The sequence below is a fragment of the Lathyrus oleraceus genome, chromosome 6 (genome assembly GCF_024323335.1).
Source record: "Lathyrus oleraceus cultivar Zhongwan6 chromosome 6, CAAS_Psat_ZW6_1.0, whole genome shotgun sequence".
NCBI classification, from domain to species: Eukaryota; Viridiplantae; Streptophyta; class Magnoliopsida; order Fabales; family Fabaceae; genus Lathyrus; species Lathyrus oleraceus.
In genome coordinates, this window is record NC_066584.1 from 471,751,352 (window position 1) to 471,761,162 (window position 9,811).

Sequence of the window (9,811 nt, forward strand, 5' to 3'; positions counted from 1 at the left end):
GTCGGAGCCATGTCAAGGTTGTACTTATATTATTTCAAAAATGCCTCGGATAGGTCCCTCCATGACCGAATCTTTGAACGTTCCAAACCCATATACCAATTCAGGGAAGCCCCAGACAGGCTATCCTGGAAGTAATGGATCAGGAGGTTGTCATTATCGATATACGATGCCATTTTCCTGCCGTACATGGTGATGTGACTGCGCGCACAACTGAGGCCTTTGTATTTCGAGAGGTCAGGAACCTTGAATTTCTGTGGGAGCATTATGTTCGGAACCAAGCAGAGGTCTCGAGCGTCGATGCCAAAGGCGGAGAAACCCTCGATGGCCCTTATTTTGTCGTCTAAGAGCTGGTAATCTGCAGGTCTGGCCCGATCCGCAACGGGAGGAGCGACCTGATTGAATGGTCGAGAGGTTTTGGGAGCTATCTGTGTAGGCATGTTCAGAAAAAACAACATCTGAGGCGGTCATGAGACACCCAGAGGCACTGTCTGAACGGCGTGCACCAAGTGAGGATACTATCCACCAGCCTGAGCATTAGGGGCATGAGGTGCCCCTGTTTGCACATACTGGAGTGCAGGATTGACATGTGCATAGGTCATCATGGGCACAGAGGTTTCCCCAGGATAACTGAAGGGAGCAGCTTGATTTGCGCTCGCAGGTTGAGCGGCTTAGGCAGGAACCTGAAAGTGGAGGCGCGGGCCTCGATACTCGCCTTCAGCATCAGGAGTTTCGTGTGGAACCTGACCTTGAATATCCTAAGGGTTGACAGCATCAACCAGAGGAGTCTGACCATTTGGGATTCCCCATGGGAAGGTAGGGTTTCCAGCAACAACAGTGGTGGTGAGAGTGGGATGAGGGAAGAAGGCACCCCCATTGGTTAGGTGAGCAGCTAACTTTGGGGCATTCCCTAAGGGTAGGCAGTAGTAAGCCTACTTGTGTCAGCGGGAACTAACTGGCGGTTCTCAGAAGTCGATACTACGGTCTCCACCGGAGTTTCAACAGTAGTACCAACGGTAACAACAGGATTGGCCACCCCAGCAGCACGGATGGCATTGTCATCAGCAGTGTTAGAGGCAAGAGCCCTCTGAGTTTGGAGGAGTTCCAAGATGGCCTCCACGTTTCCTTGGAACAGGTCCATTCGGCCCTGGACTTGGGCGAGTGATTCACTGACAATAGCGTTATCAGCTTCAAAGTCATCCATGATCCTGGTTTTGTTTGAACGAGTGAAGTATTGATGACGAGTCGTCGTTTTTGATGCGGAAAGATGGCGAGAGTAAGCATTTTTTTTCTAGAGGCTTATGACAAATAAATGCGTGAATGCATGCATGTATGCAAAACAGATTGATGTGCATATTTATTTATGTTATATTCATTTTTTTGTAAAGGAAGAAATTTCCAACGAATTCGTGAGTTTGTTTATCAACATAAGCAAATACAAAGCGTAAAGAGAGACAGTCTGTGAAGCCAAGAAACTCTTTTATTCGTATATCAAGAAAGCGGAATACAAGTACATATTAATGAGCTGCCCATTGGGCTACAAAAGTCTCAAAATCGACCCTATCAGACATCAACCTAGTAAACAAGAGTGAATTACAAATCAAGCTTAAAGATCAGTATTCATAAACATCTTGACAATAACTCCTCGTAATAAGTCTGAGAATTCGGGGATAGGCATGTGCCCCACTTTCCCAACATTGTGCCCTCCTCAGGTGGTTGGTCGGGATCAGGTCCGCTTGAAATGCTTCTCACAAATGTTTTCTCCTGGTTGGGGAGATCTTCAGGATGTCCATTCACTTGTGGTAGTAGGCTGGTGTCTTCCAGGTTCTTGTGTGGTCACTCTTTTAGCTCGTGGATCTCCTCAAGTCTCTGGTTTAGCTCATTCTGATTCTGGCGAAGAGTGACTTCTAGATGCTTGGTGCAACTTTGCTCATCCTTCAGCTCTTTCTTGCAAGCTTCTAGCAGACTTCAGAGCTTCTTGGTCTGTTCTCTGTAATTGAGATCCACTTTGCAAGCCTGGTATTAAGTCTCGGCTAACTGTTTATTTTTGGTTGTCAAACTGGCATAAGTTCCCTTGAGTGTGTCACCCTCTTTGATTCTTTTGAATACCTCTGTTTGCACCACATCATCTGCTTGACGCACTCTGTCTCTCTTCTGATTCAGATTGAACTTCAAAGTTTCTTTCTCCAAGGAGATCTTACCAAGTCTAGATTTGAGATCAACATTCTCTTTTTCTAGGGTCTTTATAACTCTTTTCAATTCATCGACTTCAGAAGTTTGATGGATTACTGGTTCAAGAGGCTTGACGCTCATGGACGATTCAGGCAGAAATGGCAGCAAAATCTCACTAACTCTGTCTTTTACCCACTTGGTGTAAGCTTCCTTGGCAATGCAATTCTTCTTACCCATTTCTGCTCTTCCTTGAGGACAAATCGCTCCCCAAGCCTTGACAATCTTCTTGACTAGTTTTGGCTCTTCGACCCCTTCATACAAGACGAAACCTTCTACACTCTTGAGATCAGGCTTGTCTACCATGGGGTATCCCAACTGTCATAGTGCCAACCTCAGATTGTAACTGATTCCCCCTTTCGTACCAAGAAGAGGTACATTAGGAAAATCACCACAGTTCATGATAAGCTTGACACTGTCGTAGATTCAAAAATACCAAGAGATATCTTCCGTCTTCAAGGACATGATCCGATGGGACCACTTTAAGTTGTCTTTGTTCTCAACAAAAGGGCCTTTGCTGGGTAGATGCGAAATAAACCATCTATACAGCAAAGGGGTGCAGCAGACGATGATTCCCTTCTTCTTCTGGGTCCTCACATGGATGGAATAATAAGTATCAGCAAGAAGAGTGGGAATAGGATTATGAGTTAGGAAGATATGAATAGCAGCCAAATCTACGAATTCTTCCATATTCAGAAACAATACGATCCCATGGATTAGTAGAGCTAGATTGGCGTTGAAATTCGTCCAACTCCCAGCATCGACGAAGGCAATAGCTTTGTCCACTAGAAACTTTGAGGTGAAGCCATCAATTCCACCCTTAGGTTTCAATTTCAGTTCCACTTCCTTCTTCCTTATGTGGAGAGCTTCAACAAGGTCTTGATATTTGGGAAGTTCCTTAGTGCAGACATAAGGCACTTGGTTCTTGATCCTAATACCCAGAATTTGTGAATACTCTTCCAATGTAGGTGCCAATTGGTAATCTTGGAATGTAAAGCATCTCAGGGGAGGATTGTAGAATTGCACCAGAGTGTGCACATCAGGGATATTGACTTCGGTGTTCAGGATGCCTAAAAGGTTGCCATAGGATGTCTTGAAATCATCTTTATGTCTAAGATCTAGACATTCCCCTAGTCCTCTTAAGACAACCAACTGAGGTTCCACGAACTTGTAATTGTGAATGTTCTTTCTCTCGGGATTCATGATTCGCTTCAAATGCTTAGTCAACAAACTGGACTCTTGAATTCCTGGAAAAGAAATGCATATGCAAATTTTTTGTCATGATGAATGATAATGTAATGATGGGATGATATAAGTCACACAGATTCAAAACTCTGATATGTTCTGAAGAATCTGTATATGCCATTTGTTGCAGGTTCAAAGGTTCGACGTAACGTGAGTATCAAGGTAGGTAGAATTTATGGCTTCCTGCAATATAAACCCATATCCCCCTTACAGGTATGGACTATGCTCCAAGGTGGTCCCTAGAAGGTCTCCCAGAGTCATCGACTCGAAATGGAAATACCCTGCCGTAGTGAATACTCATAGGACAAAAGTACTTCCAAGTGAATCTAGTCTGGGTGTGGTTCTCGTGACAACCCAACGCGTGAAACACAGGCGTACACGACTATCCACGAGTCTAACCTATGTGTATACTAAGCTCGGTTATAGAGCTTTCCTCTCATGTAGCCTATCCCCTCCCAACAACAGCATGACAGATAATATCCATAATATAAAGCAAATAAGAAATACAATAAATAGAAGCGAGTAAATCTATAAAGGCAAGCACCTGAAACTAGCGAGGGAATAACCTAAACTAGGCTCGACTCTTTTTAGCGATTAGGAAGTACTCCAAGTAGCAAAGTATCCCCATCAGATTCGCTAGCTGAAGCTAGCGGAAATATACCCGAACACATCACACGCTCGAACATACAATAGAGTCTCCATCGAACTTTTTTTATCCCCAAAAAGATGGGGAAACATCGATAAAACCCGGGGGAAAGAGATATACTGGGAAAGGAAGTCGGTTATGCAAGGGGAAGGTATTAGCACCCCAAACATTTGTGGCACTCCATGGGAACCATTTTGATTCTTCTCGCTCGAATAGGTGTTATATCTAAAGATTACTCACAAAAGAATGAGAAAAGGAAAGAAATAGATAAAGTGCTCGGTGAGGATTAGGGCCCTCATGTGTACGTATCCTCATAGTGCAATGAAGAATTCAGAGCTTTGTAGTTCGAGGAACTAGAGGCAGGAGATGAAAAAGATTGTGTGATAAAGGTAAGGTCTGAACCAAAAAATAGTGTTTTTAACTCCAACAAGGGTGAAAAGATGAACCCAAGAGTAAGGTGGATATTACTAATACGTGGACCAGCAGGCCTCCACTATAAGGTAAAGCCGAAAAAAGAAGGAATTAAGTGTTTGAGGTTGTAGCCCAAACATCTCTTGGTTCAAAAGGTGACGCAAGAAGGAGCACACAGAGGTAGTGTATTTGGCTTAAAAGTAATTGGTATATCCCATGGAGTGAAGGAAGGTAGAATGTGGATGTATCTTGGAGATGAACGGAATGAAGTGACCGAAGTCACAAAAATCGAATATTTGGTGATAAGTGACTAGAGAAGTATTATTTGAAATGAAAAGGTGAAATTTTATTGGAATCCATAAAAGAAATGAGATTTCTACCATAGAGGGAAACAGCTCTAACCGCTACGTGGATCAGCAGGTCGCCACTATAGGGAGTATAGACAAAAAAAGAAGGAATTAAATGTTTGAGGTTGTAGCCCAAACAACTCTAGGTAGAAAGGCGGACTACATTAGGTGTCCTAAAAGGGTATGTATGGAATTCCAAAGAAAATGTATCTTGATGTCAAAGGAATAATATGTCACTAGGTGAATGATTTATGATTAAAGGTAGGTAATGGATCATGAAAGGTGTGAATGATGCCCTAAAGCGAAGGAGGAATATTAGAAGTATGCTCGCCAAGGATTCGCATCCTCGTGCCTACGTATTGTCATTGTATAATGAGAAAGTCAGAGCAATCGTAGTTCGGAACCACGAGAATAGAAAGAAAGGACATTTGTCTAAGCAACGGGGGCTCACAAGACAAACACCAAGTCAAGGAATGATTGTAGTACTGGAATAGTGTATCACTTGCTGGGGAAACAAATAGTTCGAGATCAGTGAAGTATAGTATCTTGGATCCAAGAAAGAGATAGATTCTGAATCAAAGAGCAAGGTGGGCATTTACCAATATATGGATTAGCAGGCCGCCACTATAAGGTAAAGCCAAAAAGAAAGACTGAATTAAGTGTTTGAGGTTGTAGCCCAAACAACTCTCGATTGAGGAGATGAATTATCATTATGACGTCCTAAAAGGATAGACAAGGAGTCCAAGGAGAGTATGATTGATCTCAAAAGATGGTATTGATAGCATGAATAGAGAATAATTCATTAGATAGAGATAAGGTAGATTGATAAACAAGGTAGGAATAGATAAGATATCTCGTGAAGAAACTGGGTTCTCCTGCCTACGTACCCTTATAGTGCAATAAGGAAATCAAAGCTTTCATAGTTCAGCCCACTAGGGATGAAAACAAGATGATGGAGGCAAAAGAATGGATTGCAATGATTGAGAGAGTTGAATAGAATGGAGAATGGATAGACTTGATAGTTATTTGATAAGAATCACACTAAAGACTGTGAGTAAAGGTGGATACGATAAGCAACGAGCCAAGCGTCTCACACCCAAAGATATCCAGAATGAGTGTAGGAAAGCTCCAGTCTCATTCCTTCTTTACTACTTAAGGCTCATGGCATGTAATTCTCGTCTTAACTTCCAAGTGGAGAGAGAAGAATCTTTGTAGTTGTTTCTTGTGCTGATGATGAAGACCTTATCAATCATTTGATTCGAATTGCACTAAAGTCTATAAATAGAGGCGAATACGATGAGCGTTGGGTCATACATCCCATACCCAAAGATACTCAGAATGGGAGTAGGAATACTTCATTCCCATTCCTTCTCTATTTCTTAAGGCTCGTATCGTGCAACTTGATTCATGATTGATAAGTTGTTGATGTAGTCCTTGCTTGTTGTATGATGCTTTATGAAGAGAGAGGCTTATCAATTGTATGATTAGAATTGTGCTAAAGTCTATGGATAGAGGTGAATATAATAAGTGTTGGGTCATACGTCCCATACCCAAAGATACTCAGAATGGGGGTAGGAATACTCCAGTTCCACTCCTTCTCTATTACTTAAGGCTCGTGCCACACACTTCTAACTTTGATTTAACAAGCTTTTGAAGATGCCACCTTTGATGTGCTTGAATAATCTGCTGCTTGGTATGACTGGGGATGCCTTGATTGAAGATCTTGACTTGAGGCCTTGAGCTCCACAACTTAGAAGAAAAGTCTTATTAAGTGACCAAGGGTCTTTTGGTCACTCAATTTAGACTGTGGGATTATACAAGTTCAAAGGATTTAATCAATCAAAATTTATTTTGATCAATTTAATCATGGGTTTATTTTGGTTTAGGGAATTGGGTTAATTCTAATCTAGAAGTTAGTAATTGTTAGAAACTATCCTAAGGGATCATACATTGATGGATTAAAGTTGATTGAAAATTCGAAGTTAAAAGCCCTAAGGGAGCACATACATATTAGTCAAAATCTTGATTAAAAATCATATGTATAAGTCCTAAGGGGATCTACAATTGTTACGAAATGATTCAATCCTAATGTCAAATTCCAGTCCTAATGGGATCATGTCATAAATGGATAAAAGGCCTAAAATTACCTCTAAAGGGCAAAATGGTCATTTACAAAATATGTCCAAATGTGAATTAAATTCTAATCAATACCTAATTAGAACTTAAAAATGATAAAATCCTAAAAATGGTTTAACCTAACATTGAAAATTGCACAATCCTTAATTTAATCAAAATCTAACCATTTCTAATTAAACCTAATTTTTACCTAATTAAGTCCAAAATAACCTAATGTTCTAAAAGATCAAGATTTAATTTCGTATCATCAAGTTTGATCTAATTAGCCTAACATTAACCTAATTAAGCTAATTACAAAAATGAAAAATCAATTAAAAAATAAAATAAAATTGAGCTGGTTGGGAGGTATGAATTATGAAAGGAGGTGAGACCCTGAATTTGCCATATGGGCTTCAGCCAAACCCAAGTCTGGATTTTTGGTCACAGAGGTGTGTGTCCAAAAACATAGTGGAAAAGCAAAACAGAATATGGGATGTCGTTAAGCCCATTATCACACTAGTAAGTTCCCAGGGGAGGTGCATATCCAAAAACGGAGTGGTGAGCATGAAACAGAGTGTGGGCTTTATTAAGCCGACTATCCAGTTCACTCAATAGTCACAGGGGGGTGCATGGAGCACGTGGGATGTAAAATAGGTTCAGTGGGCCTGGGAGTATGAAGCCCACCAGAACTAAACCAATAGCCAAAGTTGACTAGCCTAAGTCAACAGAATTTGAACGCCAACATGCGTGCCATTCTCTCACTCACATACCCTTAGCCCACTGGCCGACTACCGCTGCCCACCGCGCCGGCGGATGCCGTCGGTGACGATGGTGATCTAAACCAAAATTTCAACCATCATCAGACGCGTGATGCTACGCCGGGTATGGATTCGGGAATGGTTTTGGGAATTGGTTACTGTGTAAGCCAAATCGAGGGATCTCTTGGAAGAACCCTAAATCCTTAAACTCAAATTAAACGGAATCTAGGGTGAATTGACCTCTACTACCATGGGGCTTGAACTCCCCTTCCTAGATACCACACTCTGGTAACTTTAAAGCAAGAAAAGGTCAAGATAGGAGAATGACTTACCGGAGAAGGAGACCGGAAAATTTGTCATGTAAGTCCTTGATCACTACAGTGCGATTCATCCTCTTCTCTTCTTCCTTTCTTTTTCTTCTTCTTCTTCTTGCCTCTGGAAATCAGGAACAATGAATCGAGAGTGATGAGGTCTAGCTCAAGCAATTTGAAGCTTCAATTTGAAGATTTAATGGCTTATGAGAAATGAGAGCTCTGAGTGAGTGGTGAGGGAGAGATTATTGCAGAATCAGAGAGAGTTTGTTGGCAATGCAAAAAGTGATTGAATGATGGTGATGAAGCTGTTTAAATAGAAGTGAGGTTTGGAGTTTGGTTAGGTTTAGAATTAGTTATGATTTAGGTTCGGAGTTAGTTAACATTGGCTCACTAAGTTAGTAGTTAACTCAGTTAGTTGGGAATGACTCAGTTAGTTATGAATGGTTATGTTAGTTGGTGAATGAGCAAGCTTCGTTTTTTGTTGACTGGATAATGCAGGTCACAACTTAAGTGGATTTTGTTTTAGTGGTTGGAGTCATGACCTGTTGAAGAGGTTTTCCTTTAGTTAGCTTGGGTTAGTGAATTGAATTAATGTAAGTGTTATGTCATTGCTGAAATAGGTTAATGTTATGTTGTTGGGATGCAGGTGGATCAATTGCTTGGTTATGAACTTTGCACTTCCAATGGGCAAGTACTGTTATGCCTCTACTCAGGTTCAAAGCTTCATTGATGTTATAGGAGAATGCATTGTTGTTTATCAGCTATACATTACAGGGTGTTCATGTAAGCCATTACAAGTCTAGGTTTTCCACTGTCTGCACCAACCCATTGGATATGTTGCAATCTCTGCTCATGGCTATTCTACACTATCAATGATGGTTGTGTGTTATACTGCAATTTTTAACCAACTTCCTTGTTCTACCAACTTGTTGTTCATGATGCTAATGTGAGAGGTTGGTTTGTGATGCAGACCTCATGTTGTAGGTGCAAAAAGTGTAGTTCTGTTTGGACTGATGGTGTGCTAATTGTCGCAACCTGAAAAATAAAGTGTGCGAAAAAACAACCGGCGAAAGAAAATGTCAGAAGAGTCGCCACCGTGCGTTATTTATCCCAGAGGAGGGAAGGAAGCGCTCGAAGTAAACCTGAAAAGAGGAGAGGAAAAGACAAGGTCTCGCAACCAAATCTTGGGTTCGGGAGTCGGTTATGCGAAGGGAAGGTATTAGCACCCCAACGCATCCGTAGTACTCTACGGGATCCACTTTCGTAGTTCTTGTCTAAAGGGTGTGAGTTTATCTTGTGTTGTTTACTAAAAAAGGGGTTAAATGAAAATGACTCGCGCGGATGTCGCATCCAATGCATACATATCTCATCTGAATATGAGAATCAGAGTCTTCGTAGCTCGGCTACCTAGGGGTTAAGGGTAATTGTGCTCGCTAAGACATCACGTCTTATGCCTACGTATCTCATCTGGAATGAGAATCAGAGCACGCCGTAGTTCGGCTAACTACGGGGTTATGGATTGGGTTTTGGACGAACGACGTCACTACACAATCTATCGGATGCTCGACCTTTGGAGACTTACTCGCTTGTAGTAGAAGGAGTAAACGTGTTAGGAGAAGAAAAATCAATGAAGGGTTAGGTTTTGGGATGCTCATGCAAAAAGGCAGTCCTTGACGAAGGAACCGCGCTACCTGCGGGGATACGAACACATACAAAACAAACATGTATAAAGTAAATGTGCCAATAAGG

The 9,811-nt window shown here is 41.5% G+C and overlaps 1 protein-coding gene across 1 annotated transcript; it reads right to left on the reverse strand.

Annotated features, from left to right (window-relative positions):
* Window positions 1–2,652: 2,652 nt before the first annotated feature.
* Window positions 2,653–3,429, reverse strand: LOC127096309 (uncharacterized). The gene has a single exon (XM_051034894.1). It carries the CDS (start codon window positions 3,427–3,429, stop codon window positions 2,653–2,655), a length of 777 nt encoding a protein of 258 aa, XP_050890851.1.
* Window positions 3,430–9,811: the final 6,382 nt, after the last annotated feature.

Excerpts from the sequence above, each read along its gene's own strand:
- LOC127096309 (XM_051034894.1), bottom strand. The coding sequence starts at position 3,429 with ATGAATCCCGAGAGAAAGAACATTCACAATTACAAGTTCGTGGAACCT.